At 41.0% G+C, this 16,405-nt stretch overlaps 1 protein-coding gene across 4 annotated transcripts; it reads left to right on the plus strand.

Moving 5' to 3' along the window:
- The first annotated feature begins 5,917 nt into the window (after positions 1-5,917).
- Positions 5,918-15,742, plus strand: LOC111271219 (uncharacterized). 4 transcript variants are annotated; one of them, XM_022851884.2, is made up of 5 exons: positions 5,918-6,459; positions 8,658-8,921; positions 10,751-10,876; positions 11,855-11,983; positions 15,436-15,742. In XM_022851884.2, the coding sequence occupies exons 2-5, from the start codon at positions 8,785-8,787 to the stop codon at positions 15,440-15,442; spliced, it is 399 nt and encodes a 132-aa protein (XP_022707619.1). In that variant the 5' UTR covers positions 5,918-6,459; positions 8,658-8,784; the 3' UTR covers positions 15,443-15,742. The 4 variants fall into 4 exon arrangements, with proteins under 4 accessions (XP_022707619.1, XP_022707620.1, XP_022707623.1 ...); XM_022851885.2 differs by having other exon boundaries at positions 5,919-6,348; XM_022851887.1 differs by lacking the exon at positions 5,918-6,459 and adding an exon at positions 6,470-6,754.
- The last annotated feature ends 663 nt before the right edge of the window (positions 15,743-16,405 follow it).

Genomic DNA, 16,405 nt, shown 5'->3' on the forward strand with positions numbered 1-16,405 from the left:
AATCTATACAAAACATCATTTTATTTTATTTCGATAGAACTTGATCAATGAACGAGCCGCTGGCGCTTTTAGAATCTGCTGTGCCCGATAGAGAAGACAGGAAACGCAAAGCTGCTCAGTCTACTCTTGACGGTAACTTTAGCTTACCGCTTTTTTGATTCTTAGTCTACAAGTAGACGACGTATGACGGCTGTATAGTTATTCCTTAACGGCTAAATTTAGATACGACTGTCTTAGTGCAAAACCACGGGGAAGTTAGACTATCCGTTATGAGTGTGTAAGCTTGCGTGTATAGATTTATGAAGCAAACCACTTTACTGGTTGCAAGATGACGGATTTACGCTGCCACCGCTAGATGTCCATTCTCAAGGCTACGTATATAAATTCAATTGTAATTTAAATCTTGATTATATGCAAATAGTACCTAAAGTTTCAATTTCTTATATATTATTAGGCGTCTTTGCAGTAACAGAACGCTCGTTCTCTACGCAAAACCGTTATTAGCAAGCAATACGCATCCGTTGTTGAGGGGCCTTTTTTGCGACAATGGCCTTAGGCCGTATTCAAGCAATTATTTTTGGACACAACGAGTGCGATTATGTAGTTCTCGCTAGTGATTCATTACTTTTTGACCACTGTATAGGCTCGTTCATTATTCCTATATATCGAAGTTTACCTAACGAAACGGATAACATTTTTCCTGTGTAAACATCTTGTTTTTGTCGAATTCAAGATACAGTGACAAAGTATGATCGAGTGCTCCAATATACGTTTATAAAAATACGTAGCTAGCTCAAATAATTGATACGACAGTTTTATTAAAGTCTTTCTTCACAATATTCTTTGACTGTGGATGAATTGGACATGTATGATCGAGCAATCTGGTCTTTTACAGATGATTTTAGCCACAGCGCGTGAAATAAAATACATAGCTGAATTCCCTCAATTTTTGAGAAAAGTCCTGGGAGGGAAATACTATATTCTAGTACGATTTTTATCACGGTTGTGTAAGTAGCGAACGACCGACAAAAATCTTTTGCTTTACTAATCCCGCGTTTTTGAAGCGTTCTCGCCCGTCACGAAGGCAATCCTCACGCTTAAAACAACTTGAAAATAGCGTTCTATCCATATCATTTGTATAGGACAATTTAAGAATGAATTTACTCGTTCGTAGGTAAAGTTGTTCGTCAGTGAATACTGCATGCAATTTGTTGAAGTACTCCGTTTATGGATCAATAATAACACTCTAATTGTGCATGGAACTGCATACATGGTGCTCGTATAGGAACAATTGCAGTGCCTTTTTTACGTCCTGAATACTACGCAGCGTTATGGACCCATGCCTATAGATTCTGATCCCCTATTCGCTGCTGTTCTTCCAAACTTCGGTAGTCTCTCGTAAATTCCTCTCCAATGGACTATTATTCAAACACTATGTGCATTTACAGGATGACCGCAACGACGCTGCTACCAGCAGCCAAATCTATTCGGTTGAAGGAAGCCGTCGTGAAGTCGTCTCTGACAAAAATCCTACTATTTGAAAATACTTTCCAAAATCCTTTTCATTTCACTAACTTACTCCGTTATGAAAAAAAAGCTACTATCTTCTGTGCACGACAGCACTGTTCTTTTTTATGGGTCCTTAAATAACGTTGGATATAGAAGCAGTTCTTTATTAACGAGTAGCTACTTATAGACCACTGAATACATACGTAGCGTTTAACCCTTTGGCGTTATTCAGGTAATCAATAATATTAACGCAGCAGCAGTGGCCTAGGAAGGCCTCAGTTGAGTGCAGCGGTGCGCGGCGAAATGTTTGCGCCCTGTTCGGGGAAAGACTGTCCCGTCTCTATTTTACTGTTTATTGGATATTATTTGCCCAGCTCAATCCATAACCCCGTTAGAACCTGTAGTGCTTATGGCCAGAGCTACTGAGGTCTCGTTAAGGGCCTGAGAGAATCAATGGTATGTGATACGCAAAAGACCTTTCGCGGAAATGCCCCCCCATGAACAACCCTTACTCCAAGGACCGGTAAAAAACTCTTCGGGGGACATTTAAAGGTTACATTCAGAAGTATGCCATAACTTCAATGGAATGTACTACACGGAATAGTGCAATACATGCACACATTATACAAGCCAGTGTGTACTGTCGTCAAGAGCGCTAAATAGAAGAAAAGAAGGAAAATAGCTCGTCATTCAGGGGCCATAAATCTCTTTCTCTCTGGCTATATCTCTCAGCTCTGTTTTTGCTTTGTCAATAAATACATGTCTATGAATCGCTGCTGGATACAGGATGCGATTTATTTTAGAGGCCCTTTCCTCTGTTAAGACAACTGAACAGGGCATCTGTTGCCAGCATTTTGAATAAATTACATGTTCATTTATTCGAATCAATGTACACCATCCATTTGTAAAGAAATACACAGTCATATATTTTGCAAAATTTAGCTCTAAAAAAGTCTGTACGAAATTTGGTTGCTATTGAGATTGGCCCATGTTGGCCCTTGCAGAATGATATATTATGACTATTACATGAGCCGTGTATAAATGTGCGTCTATCCTATATATTATTTCCTGTTAGATATCAGTAGATGTCAGATAGTAGCAACACGGCTGGGCGATGGAAATATGTGTTCTTTCTTAGAGATAAGGCTCAACATTAGGAGCTGAACTCGGCTTTTCCTAAACCTAAACCTCAGTTGTGTTTTACCGTACTGACGAAATCAGCTTCTCAGCACCTCCACTTGCGATTTACAGAATACAAAGCAACGTACAATTTCCGTTTGAATTCGCTCATCGTGCAACTTAACAGTAATCGTCTGCAACGAGAGCTCCATATCTGGGGCTCCGTCTGGCCACGTTATGTCTCTTTGCTCGCTTCGTTATCCATAGAAATTGTGAGCACTATTCGATGCTCTAGGAAGTCATGCGTATTAGCAGAATCAAGCGGCAGTGTGTTCCGCGAAAAAAATCTGTTCGAGCTTAAGACCTCCATGACATGGACGACGTTGAACGAGTTCGGCAAAAAACGGACACTGGAAAGCTCATAACTTCGCAACGCAAGAAATCTATTCTTTTATTCGTCTTTGTTAAAACATATATCTAGGCCCATAGGGAAAACGGAAAAAACTGAAATAGTAACGGATACACACGGCGCCTTAGGTGAGCTCCTAGGGACCTTTTCTCATAGCTGCGGATACATACTATGGCTACTTCTATTTCATTTTGAGACAGTCACATTTGTTTTGCCGTCGCCGTCAGGACCTTTAGCATCCTAATATTCATCAGTTATATGTCTCCTAGGTTTCAGGAGTCTCGTTTTTTTGCCGGTTTTGTATAAAAAGGTTCCATGTGATAATTCTTCAGTAATGTAAAAATAACACGTTTGTGAACTTGCTTCCTTTCGGGGAGGGGAGGGGCAAACCCCCTGGGAAAGCGAGCTATTTAGTGTGGCAAAAAATTGTCGTCTTTTTCGTCGTCGGGAAAAGCAATAATGTATCTTCCGGACGCCTTCTCAAAGGAGAAAACACTAAATCGTTTTTTGACAGCGGCATACTTTCTCTCTTAGGGCATCATTTACACGCACAGTTATACGTATAACAGCTGTACTATTAAACTGACTACTATGATGATTATATAGTGGGACTGTTTTTCTAGAATTTCTTATTTGTAACCCTTTAATCCTAAGTGGTCCGATGTAGACAGCGCACAATGAGAATACTTGCTGGTGTAATTTTCTACACAAACCTGGCCTTGGAGTCTCATGGATAATGTTACCTTTATGACAATTTTGCTTTTTAAAACCTCACGTCCTGTAATATCACTATGTATGTAACTGTACAACGAATTTAAAACGGTAAATAGTAAAAAAAAAAAAAAAAAAAAAAAAAAAGTTAACGCTCATAATCGGGTTAATTACCTACTGGGCGTAATTTGTTTCGTTCTAGAACAATTATTAGAATTATTATTTAGACTTATTAACAGTTCACAGGTAACTGCAACATCGGGTGCCCGTTGGCAAAGCAAATAGGGTCCCTGAATAATTCAAATTTTGTTCAATAGATATCGTCTGGGGCCTACCAGCCCCCTCTTGTGCCCTGCTAAATTTTATTTAATAGGACTTATTATTTACGGCTTTATATCATATTTGTTCCTTGGGTCTATACGTTGACTAGCTACAGTTGGCTGAAGGGATTTTTTTTACTAACTTGCAAACAACTTGACAGGGAACTCCAAATCTGGCTTGTGGCACGTAACTGTTTCAACCGTCACCAGATACGTTCGAGCTGAGTTACGCCGTTCTATGAGCATGTGAAATAATTATTAGTCAAATAAGAGATAATTTTAACAAGCCCAGATGGTTTTTGTTGTACACCTGATAGACAGGGAAACAGAATGGGATAGGTGAAGTTCTTACGTGTTCCAGGTGTTCCACAAGGAGACAAGCTAACTACTGTTTAGGTCCTGAGAAGCTAAAGTGCTCTAATGCGAAGCTATTCGGAAGGAGACGTCGTTTAAATTTGCCTGCACGTTTGAAGACGGCGCATGTCAACAAATTACGGATAAATGAAGCATACTACTATTGATAAGCATTACCTATTTCATAAATACCTCGATCATCTTATATGTGTACAAAATGAAGTCTTTTTTCTTTTACGGAGACATGCCGTTAGGATCTATCGTTATTATCGACCCCCTACTTGTACACCAATAATTTCCGTTATAATGTGCTATTTGGTTAGTACTTTATTTCTCTACTTCTAGTACAAAAACCGTTCCAGGGCTAGCCATTTATTCTCTCCATTTAATTCACCTGTGTGGGGTTCGTTGACGCGCCCTTGAAGTTGCCTTATTTCAGTCTAACTATTAATGAGCTATATATTTATATATAACTGGTTTCAATCCATGAAATTATTCGACACCATGGTGCTGATGTTGATTCAGTAAACACTTGTTATACAATACTCCAGCGCTGTTTGTTTTCTTCTTCTATTAATGGCTTTGCTTTGAGAGTGGTGGAACGGGGTGTGGAAGGCTGTGACCCATTGCCGATTGTTGACAGCTGTAATGGCCGTGGTCCTCCGGGCGCTGAATTCAATAGCAGCACAGTGCCGGCCAATGCCTTCTTCGTGGGGTCAGCACCGTTATGTTTGTCTCTGTGTCTGTATGTATTGATGTTGGTGGCCGCGACACAGCAGTGCATCGGACTAATCTCGATCGCCGGTTGATGATCGCTTGTTACGCAAACAGCAGCGCCTTGACGACGCGTTCTTGGCCACAACCGGGTCCATGACCTTTGATGCGAAACTGCAACGGTTACGACGCTAGCGACAACGAACCGCGGTAGCATCGGCCAGTGCCACAATAACCGGACGTTTGAGACGCTGTCACGGAACTTGTGTTGTCGACGTGGCAACTGTCTTCTACGTATTGCTAGCTTGCTCACTTGTCCGGGGTAGGCAAGTCCGGCCCGTGGGCATCAGCAACCACCGGCTGATAGTTGCTACCGTTGCTGCTGCGTTAACAGGTGCCTGTTAGCCGTGCTTCGAACGCTGCTGCATTGAGCCGACACTGCTTGATCCACGTCTGTCACTCGGTCTGTCTATATCTATCTATCTATTAGTCTGATCATTACGGAAGCTTCAACGCAATGCAAAGAAGTTAACTAGTCTCGTTGTTTTGCTTCCGTTTGGTCCACCATAAGCAGTCACTCACGTGGAGGTGCAGGGATATGCAATGGTGACAAGAACACCAACCAACAGCCAGCACCGGTTTCGTGAAATGAGGTATTTGCCTATGTGTGCCGTGTCTGTATGTGTCTGTGTGTGTGTATGTGTGTGTATATGCGTTTGTGTGTGTAGATCTTGCAGGAGGCAGGACACGAAGTCGCGAGGGAGATGCCAGGAGGGGCAAGTGGTGGCTCCACTGGTCCAAACAGCATCACTACTACCGCACAAAATTAAAGAAGATAGAGCTGGCTGTCGAGAAGTAGCATAGCAGCAGTCACAGTTGCAACAGTAGTAAAGCAAGGAACCCGTCTTTGGTTGCGGCTTTTTTGCGATCAAATTCGTCACCGATTGCCTACTGAACAGTCGTCTACCATTGGAAGCGGGCGCATTGATGTTGGCGCGAAAGCGGATTTTTCCACATTTTCAAGTCGTCGCAACTGCTCTACGATAGGGCCCCTAGGGTACTCTTCTGCACGGGCAGCAGCACTGCGCAATTTAGCTAATAGCATCGCAGACGACCGGAATCACTTTGCGGTGTTAAGGAACGCTTACAGCGAGGAAAAGCAACAGCGGCTACCGCTGTGTTGGATAGTTCTTCATTGTGTCTCTCAAAAGTGTAAGCGAAACAAGAAACAAAGACCCAACTGTTTATTTGTGCTGGTCAATGCTTTGCTTCGTAAGAGGATATTAGCTAGAACGGATACAACGCAACCTTCGTCTACCGAATGTATGTCCTGCCACCGCAAACCTACTAACATGACGGATTAACGAAGCTTGTCTAGTGAGGAAGTTTGTTGTTTTTAGCTTGAGTTACATAAGGTGGTTTGTCAATTACATCGAATCAGAGGTAAACGAAGAAAAATGCTGGGCTTCATGATGGTCATGTTCGCCGTTCATTGAGAGTGGTAACACGCCTAGCTTAATCTGGTTATATCAAGTCTGAAGAATCGTCCCGTGCTGTTTTTTGGTTCATAAAACATTTGCCCCGCTTTGGTCTTCACGGGAAGAGCAATACGCTCGAGGTATGTTTTGGCAGCAAAGTTGGATTGCTCTAGCAATAAACCGGTGTTTCTGTCTCCATTTCCTGTCGTTGTGACAACTATCATCTTTAACTCGAACGACATTTTTTGTTTCTTTTTATTTCATTCAGCAAAAACCCAAATCCCGAAACAGAAAAGCGTATATGTGTCACCCACAATACCAACGTGCAACATACTATAGTAGCGTGTTCTACGAAACTACTGCGTTATATGTTATAATCTAAGTCTTCTTGTCACAATAAGCAGCGGAAGCCGCAGCAAGAACAGAGGAGTGTGGACTATAAATAGTAAAGGATACACACGCTACCGATATTGCCCTTATGAAATGCCTATGCCTACCCTTTACCCTTGCGCTACATGTGCCTTAATACGAGCCCATTCCCCACCTTTCTATTTTTTTCTCATTTTGTCATCAATTTCTATGATCTCCTTCATTCTTTGTTTGTCTGCTTCAGTGAAGTTTCGCGAGCAAAACGCTGCTGGCCAAGGTGTAAAAACGAGGGCGCACAGAAGCCAGCTGGCTGCTCTCCTCGCTGCTTTTCTACATCTTGTTAACCCTTTATTCTTTCTTCATCTCATTGCGTCTCACTTTGTATTTAACTCCTGCTAGCCGCTTTACCCAACTCTAACTGTCCTCCATCCTGTTTTGTTCTTCGGAATTCATTCATCTGTTTGGCGGCTCGTGCGTGACTTTCGTGATTTGATTTGGGGTACACTTTTTTTTTGGAGGTTAAGAGCAAATGCATTATGCAGGTCAGACATCACTGAATTGTGTTTTGTCCGGTACCGTGGGACTCTGACCCACTAAACCCTGGACCTCCTTATCAGCTTGGGTCATGGTTCGGGATATGTTTGATATTACTTCGAAACGATGACTTGCAGGAACGGTCATTTCATCATCCTTCCCTTTGAACCATTCCAGTCTATCCTTCATTCTGGCTTTCCTCTTGACCAGATACTCTAGGTCTCGAGGGGGACCGTACTCCCTGTTCTCCTGTTAATTCCAGTTGTGGTGCGTCGGACCCATGATTGTTTCGAGCCTGCCCTTCTACTATTCTCTTACGTCTCATTCTTTCTAGTTGTCCCTTTCTTTTCATAATATCGTCAAAGGAAGCCGTAACTTTGGCCCAGTTCGTCCTGTCTTTTGTCATCGTATCCACCATTTCCTTAGAACTGCCCTTTGTTGCGACTTCTCTGTGTACGTGCTTATCAGTAGGGGTACACTAGAAAAAAAAAGTAAGGAGGTGCAGAGGGAACGTGCACTGGAAATGGAGGAGATCAAAGATGGTACCTAAGAAAAAGGCGGGCAAAGAGTCATAAAAGCTGTCGAGGCCTATAGCTCACTATATTTGCTATAATGCCATTTGGGGCATGTTGTTTTCCTTCCCTGTTTTGGTTTATAGGCCTCCTACCAGCGCAGCGGCAGCACGCACAACTGATATCGCATGTACAGTAGCTGAGATCTTGTCCTTTGCCTCATGCACATATGTCAAATGTTAACTTCGCTTGTTTGGTTTCTTTCAGTTTAAGTAGAGTAGACAATTTTAGGATATCTTTTATACACGTACCTATAATAAACAAAAACAGATCTATTAAGAATAGCGATGAATCAATTTAAGTACATCGAGCAACAATCTCTCATATGGTATCGTTGTACCGGTCTTTCCATCAAGCTTCGATTGAAGACGAAGCTACACTTAGCTAGTTAACCAAAATCATCAGTGTCATTGTCACGTATAAAATTAATTGCGAGTGTATCGGAACCGACGGATAGCAACACGATCATTATCGCAATCAATAGGCAGAATGACCTTAAGAGTCTAGTTTTATGCTGGCACACTCTAATACATAGAATAATAGTTACATCTGGAACGTCGTTCTGCAGGCACACTCAGCTCCAGTGACTTCGGTGGCTGGAGTTCTAAGGAGGTGTGCACGGACCCGCGCCTTGCACGATATTTAGGAGGCTTCGCTTTACCAACGACGACGTTGTGAACGACTAACATACCAATATGCGGGAGGTTACCGGCTGGGCTCTTGGCGGGACGCTGATTGCGTTACTGCTTCTCATGACTTCGCCTGGTGGAGATACGTTCATACTTCCTGTGGTCCTCTTCAAACACTTTCCATTATATCACCACCATAAAGGGTACGGACATCACTAACATCGCATGGTAGTGTAATCTATTCGTGTCAAGCTAAATTAGTTAACTCACGCGAATCAGAAGACGGAAACCCGAGAGCGATTTACCAAACGTTGGTCCTTTTCCTTGTTATAAAAGACAATTAGTATCTGGGCGCTTGTCGTTAAACACCTGACACGCTATAAGTCATGCTGCTTCTTTTTTACCTTTTGAAACTACTATATACTAAAACGTAACCTTAGCTGATCGTGGTATTTGGCGGAATTCTGATTTGGTAATATTATGTAATACTAGTATACAAACTGCAAACTTTCTGTGCGATAAAAGAACTATCTTACAAATTTCATGTACGGTACACACGACGTAATTATGAGCAGGACACTCCATCTTTTTCAGACCATTCGATTTTTCTCACTTCATTCTCTCAAGGCTCTTTAATGTTGGCAAACTGAGACAATGACAAGAATGGTCGCAGTGGTAGGAGGATATTTCAGACACTGCATTTACTCAGGTATCTACTTTGGTTTACCTAAGGAAAGCTACGATTCATAGAAATAGGCATAATGATTATTTCGTTGGGACATAGGAAGGGGCTCCTTCTTTAAAACCCTTATGAGACTGACTAGTTTATTGGCTACGGTGCCCACAGTATTCGTAGCCACGTTTGCAAAACGAATGATTTGCCAATGTTTAGATTGTTCGATGCCGCTTGGGGCTTTCATGCCGTAGTCGGATCAACGTGCCCAGACACGTTTGCGTCCTACATCTAGCTAGCCATATTATTCAGAGGGTCAGTGTATATAAGTGGCAATATACTTATGTGCGTTAGGGAATTCTCTTATGCGAAAAGAACGTACACATCACTTCAGAATCGATAAGCAGGACTATTTAAAAAACTATATCTTCTCACTAGTTAGTTCCTTTAGCATATTATACGATATTATGCGCAATATTAGAGGGTTATACTATGAGGACGTCATTTCCGCCAATGGCAGTTGCAGTCAAGTAAAAACATTTCTGTTTCGAAGCTAAAGTCGTCGTTAAATATGGTTAAAAGGAATACGTCTCATTTCAAAACGTACACTTTACGCAGGTTCCGGAATACGTACATCGCCTATTATTCCCGACAAAGGGCCATGCTTATCGTGTGACAATTTCAAACTGGGCAGAGTATGATGACCGCTGCGAAAAAACTTTACAAAAAAGCCCTAACAAAGCAGGCACAAAATAGGGTTAGGAAAATTTCGTATCTGTGTTATTGTGTTGTGGAGTCCTATTTCCCAGAAAACCTGGATCGACCGTGTGCACTGGTTGATTGGAAACTTGATAAAGTAGGAATTGCAACGAATGTCAAAGCTTTTCGAACAGGCTTAATTGTAACGCTACTGTCTTGCTAGATTTGGGTCAGCAGTCTAATAAGCCCGGTGCATATTACTCGTATAGCCTTCTTCAACTCCGTGAAGGTATTCGTGTCTTCAAGTTAAAGTCAACCATGCGTCGTGTGGGTGCTCTATAGTCGAAGAAAAATTGCTACAGCTAGCTTTCGTAAATTATCTTCCCTTGGGGACAAAAAAAAATGATATGCTGACAAAGATGAAATATGTATCTACAAATCTATTTACTAATTATCGAAATATTTCCTTCTTGATTTTGGGTCATTCTTGATTGCCTTTCTAAAATTAGTTACAGCAATTCTTGATCATCATTTTACATCGTCTGAATGGCCCAAGTTGTTTTCGTACGCTTTTGCGTCGTTTTTTTTGACGAAGGATGTTTGTTGCTTTCTATAAAATGGTGAAATTATCAATTTTTCAAAATGATTTTTTCACTTTAGAGCTCGCGATAAAATTTCGCTATCCGGGGAAAACGATGACAGCGGCTTTATAGAGGAGAGAGAGCCTTTTCGAACGATAGCTTGCACTTGGCCTGCAGCAGATGAATGTTCAGAAAAGAAGCAAACGTAAGTCCACCGCAAGAACTTTCGTTACAACTTGACACTGGTATGACTATTTTGTACTGCTCCCATTGATGTCTTTTGATGCATTTGTCATCCTATTGGAGTGAGAAGCTGAACTAGTCCAACATGGCGGCTATTGCCGAAAAAAACCACCTGAAAAGACAATATGGATGCAACAATATCATTTTCTATATCCCGCTGAGGCCCCAGCCTAGTTCCGTACGAGAGATCTTTCTTAGGTGTCCTGTGGCCACTCCTGAAAGGCCGTAATGCCCACACGCAAAGGTGGGGTGTTAACATCAAAACAGTGGAACTGTCTGAATAAAATGGCGTGCAAGACGCCTTGGAGATAGTAGAACAGAAAAGCCAGATGACTGCTAACGAAGGTGGCGGTTTTCTGTCGCTCGCTTTCTTTCTTCTAGATGTTAGAAAAATTCATAAACCCGGTCGTAGTGAAATTCCGTAGGCGTATTGCACGTTTGTTTGCCCCACAGCTACTGAGTAGCAGTTGATAACAACAGATTCCGTCGTTCTCCACATAGGTTTAGGAATAGGCTGGAAAGGTGTCCAGATCTGATGCCTTAGCTTACACAAAAAGAATTCTGCAGGTAGCGAGTTAGACGGCTCAGAAAGTTTTCAATAACTTGAATTTTACGACATACTACTAACAAATTAGCTACTTCATGATCTGGGATTTGGGATTTATATAGACAGCGCTCTTTTTATTCAACAATAGTTATCTGTTTTTGAGGCGGTTACGGTTTTTAGGCGATCTATGAGCACAGAGATGATTCAAACTGGCTTCTGCAATCATGTACTTACTCATCGAATCGGTCAAAAACTATCTACGATAATACTAAGTTACCTTTGTAGATAAAGTAAGTTACGTCAAACGAAATTTTCTACAGTAACAAAATTCTCTCTCTCTCTCTCTCTTTGTGTTTGCTTTTCGACGTGTCTCTTTTTCCCTCATTTCCACAGTATTGGAATCCTACCTGTACCTATACCAATCCCTATTAAGCACTTGCCACGTGTCAAGGTCCGAATTCAACTCGGAGGCAAAAAGAAAAAAACTTACTACCATCACCACGTCTCAGATCATCAAGACTGGTAGGTTAGCTAACGCGAAGCTGGCGAAAACATAATAGAGCAAACATAAAAACACAACGGTGTTATTTCCTCTTTTATTGTTTTATATAAACAAAAAAAACAACGAATATAACATTATAAGGCTAGGTAACAGCAGACTTACATATGCAATGTTCTTAATGAGACTATTTTTTATAGCTTTTTTTGTACTTAATTAGACACCTAGGTGCAATAACGTATCCACAGCACCGTTATTATATAAGTTAAATTATTTAGCAACTGCATTAGCAACATTTCTTCAACAATGGCTGAATACGTAGCGTTTCTTTCTTGTATCGGTGTTCATTTACGTTAGATTATTGAACTCTAGCCGCTAGTTGACAGACTCGCCTGAATAGGCTGACCTGATCGAAGTATGTACCTAGTCTAGCGTTGCTAGCAATCTGTTGAGAAGTTTAAAGCTTCTCTGACTATGATACACCAAATATGTTTAGCCTTGGAGCCAATCAACACTGTATACCTTTGTCCTAGCGTCTTCCTATTAGAAACAGAAAACAGAATATAAAAAATGAAATTATATGACCTGTATATACATACTACAATACTAATGAGACGAACAACTTTTGTACCTGTTAGTAAGAGCTAGTCGATTGTATTCTTGTTTAGGAGTTACGTTCCATCAAGAATTGCCAACATAAATATTGAGTAATTTATACCTATCGAAGCGAAAATGCCCTATGCCTATGATTATGTTGTCGCATGCGCAAATTTGCGTCTGTCTGTTTTACCGTGCTGGCAAAAAATAATTCTGCATTTTCTAGAAAATAGCTCAGAAGACAAGATTACATTTTCTAACTTGTTCTGCGTGCTTTGCCGTCAGTTGTACATGAGTACATAGACAGATTTCAATTAGCGTAGTTCCCTGTTACTAAAGAGAGGAAAAGTTGATCTTCTTTGCTTGTGGCGCCAACTCTTACTCTTTTTTTTTTATCTCTAAACTCAAACCTGGCAGAAGGTCCTTATTTCTTAATTCTCTCACATCATTCGATTACTGTTCTATTGCAATACACCGTTGTGCATTCAAAATACATTTTTTCCCTCATGATAGCAATGGTCCATGGAGGAACACACGTTTGCTTAATAAGTATTCATATCCCTGAAACACCGCCTCGCCTTTTCACGTACGCAATCATTTTGTACACGAGACGGTTGGAGTTTACATAGAGTTCTTCTTACGACTGGTTCACCCGCGCCATGCACTGATGATGAATAGGTTTCAAATTAGTCAGAAGTCTGTGTTTCTAGACGGATGCGCACCCGAAAGGCAGAGTCATAGCATCTGCGGGAACTGTTACCTCTCTCAGTGTGATTGTGTCCCCTCTTTTTTACTCTCGTACTCGAAAGCGTTCCAGTCTCCATTCCCGCCTGCCATCTACAGCGCAAATTTCCTAAAAGGCACATAGCACACAAGCTGTGCTGTGGCACTGTACAAACGAAAGTGAAAATTAATAAAAAAAAAAACCCTATAGCGGCAACATCAGGACAGGAATGACGCCTCTTGTCACGTTGTTGGTCTCTGTCCGTAACTGGCAAAGGCAACGCTGTCGGTGACATTGCAGAAGGTCTGGTATACATTGAAGTTGGGTAGGGTTACGCGGCGCCGCTAGATACAGCAGACCCAAGGTAGGGACTTGAGATTTTGGGGTAGAGTCCTGTTAAAAAAGCATCATCAAACGATTATTACTGGAATGAGGCTCAACATTAGGAATTTTGCCTGTATGCTAAGTACAGGGAAGGAGTACACCACCGTAGGTAAAGAGAAGATATTGGGTAGCTGTTTTCATTTTGGTTAACGTAGGGCCAATTCGGCCGTGAGTTTCAAGGCAGGACAACAACCTGCTACGATCCGGGGGATAAACCGGATAAGGTAAATGTACTGTTTTCAACCTTTTACTGATAAAAAGAGCCCCATGCCATTATTTAGGCCTCGAAATGTTTAAAAGGACACTATACATTAATTTTTATTTTATTTTCGTAGATTCAAATCCATATCTTTAAATCACAGTAACCTAGTACACAGTAACCTGAAACAGCTAAAATTCGTCGACCTGCAGAACGCATCTCTTTGGCAATGCTGCTTCAACAGATGGACATATTTTACATAGGTTAACCGGAGCTCAGTAAAGACCCGTTTTTGCCCAGCTGGTTTTGATTTTTCATATATATATATATATATATATATATATATATATATATATACTTTTATGAGTATATTTCCCATTTGTTTATATCAGGTTTCGTCATAATGACTATGTTTATTATCACTGGCACCTTAAGTACACCACCTAATAAATACGTTTGCGATATGATATTCTTACAATCATTTCGGCGATACCGAGCATTTTTGAGTCCTACGTCCTTCCGAACCCATTCATAAAAATTCACTGGCTAGGGATGATTTCATTTTGCGCATAGATGCCCACGCCTAGTTGTCTAAACTCCTTTCTATTTTAAACAGTTCTATCGTGGACGATATGATCGATGTCGCACTATCAGATCAGTCCATCATCCTATTTCTCTGTCACTTTTAGCCGTATGTTTATTAGCATTTACACATAAAATGACTGCTAGTGGCACTAATCTGACGCATACATGAAGCGGTAAATTAGGACGGGTTTGATTGTCCTGGCTGGCAACCGTTGTTGCAACGTCATATAACGGTGCTGCGTTCGTACAAGCAAACGTATGTGTTTATGGGTTAGTCATAGTTAAAATCATGGCGGATGCTGAGTGCATCAGTTGATGGCAGCCAAGGGTATTGCCCTTATTAAAATTACTACAGTACCATTGATATCGGCCTCTATTGCCATCGGCTCGTATCCAACCTTGAGTAGCGTTACGGCGTTGTTGTTCATCTGGCCCACTCACGACTACAAGACGCACACTGCTATTTTGCGAATATCCTATTTGTAAGTGACTTTTCGGCGCTAAATTCGCGCGTCGGGCACGTTCAACGCATCAACGACGACGATGACCGCGACTACAACGAAACCCACAGCGAAGTCGAATACGAACATTGAGACCACAAGGTTGAGCCCTCGAAAGCGGAGAGGTCAAAGGAAAAGAACAATTGCGACAGATTAGGATAGTCGCTGCAAGTTTAGTCGCGAACAATTAACGTCCTTGTACGAAATTTTGCCATAGTCCTGTTCCCATTAGGCAAACGACCCCCACGTAACTAGAAAACTAGTAAACACAGGATATGATAGCGACCATCGAAAACAGTTTTGAATTTAGAGAGATGGGTCGATAGATGGGTCTGGGCTCACGGCGATTAGGCCGTAGCAGTCTGTCTGTGCTTACCATAATCACAGAACGATCGAATATGCACAAAAGTGTTTGTTTCGAAAAAATGTGTCGCTTGTAGTTTCGCTCCTAATCAGTATTACCACTTATTCATATTTTAATTTCAGGGAGTAAGTGGTAATCATTAAGTAACCAAAGCTGGACCATTTGAATACTCAAGTTAAGACCGCGGGGAAACAATAGCGTAAGTACTATTTATAACATGATCCCATAGCCGTACTTTTTGTACGACATCTACCGTATTCGCTCCGTCGGCTGTCAATAAGGTCAACAAAAAGCCGGGCAAGTAAAAGCTGCCATGCCAACAGTGAGAATGATACCAATAGTTATTATGTGAAAATGCAGATATGATACAACCTACATTTGCGGCAAATAGATAAATGTGTATTTAAAATAAAAACGTTATTGATGTTATGGACGTCGTATTCATTTAGCTTCAATGATTTTAGGATGGTACGTAAAGAATTTAATCGCTTATTATCTATATCTATCTGTTATTATCTATATATATATATATATATATCTAAAATATTAATATATAATATCGGTTATTATTAACACAGTCCTATGCGGTACTACGATTCATTTGATTGTCCAACAATTTGATATATGAAATTAACATTTAGCTGGTATTTTCGGCACTCGTTTCTGAGGTTATATCTGTTTATTCTCCAACCGAGCATTCTACAAGATGCCATGTCGGAGTCCTACAAAGGGCCCTTAAAAACTATTCGCTGATACCTAGCTACAGTTAACAGGGTGTTATGGAAAAATCACACCCGTAAAATATTTTAGCTTGCCCCTGGCGAAATCCCGTCATGCAAGTATCACCAGCCTTCGGCACAAGCAATAATTTTATGTGTCATTGCCATGAATCCGGAAGTTGAATGCGTCGCTGAATTTTACAATGTTCAAATAGAAAATTTTCACAACGAAAAACACCTTTATTTGACTAAACATCCATAATAAAAAAGGCACACATCGCACAATAACAAAAAAAAATGTATAAACTGTCAAACAAATCGGCAGTTGGGCAATCTTTACGCGCTGCTATTGTGACCGACATTAAACAAGGAA

Source organism: Varroa jacobsoni, unplaced genomic scaffold, assembly GCF_002532875.2.
Source record: "Varroa jacobsoni isolate VJ856 unplaced genomic scaffold, vjacob_1.0 contig00430, whole genome shotgun sequence".
Taxonomy (NCBI): domain Eukaryota; kingdom Metazoa; phylum Arthropoda; class Arachnida; order Mesostigmata; family Varroidae; genus Varroa; species Varroa jacobsoni.

Coding starts and splice junctions, on each gene's coding strand:
- LOC111271219 (XM_022851884.2), top strand. CDS start 8,785: ATGCGGGAGGTTACCGGCTGGGCTCTTGGCGGGACGCTGATTGCGTTA. Junction 8,922..10,750: donor TTATATCACCACCATAAAGG/GTACGGACATCA, acceptor TTTTCACTTTAG/AGCTCGCGATAAAATTTCGC. Junction 10,877..11,854: donor TGTTCAGAAAAGAAGCAAAC/GTAAGTCCACCG, acceptor TCATTTCCACAG/TATTGGAATCCTACCTGTAC.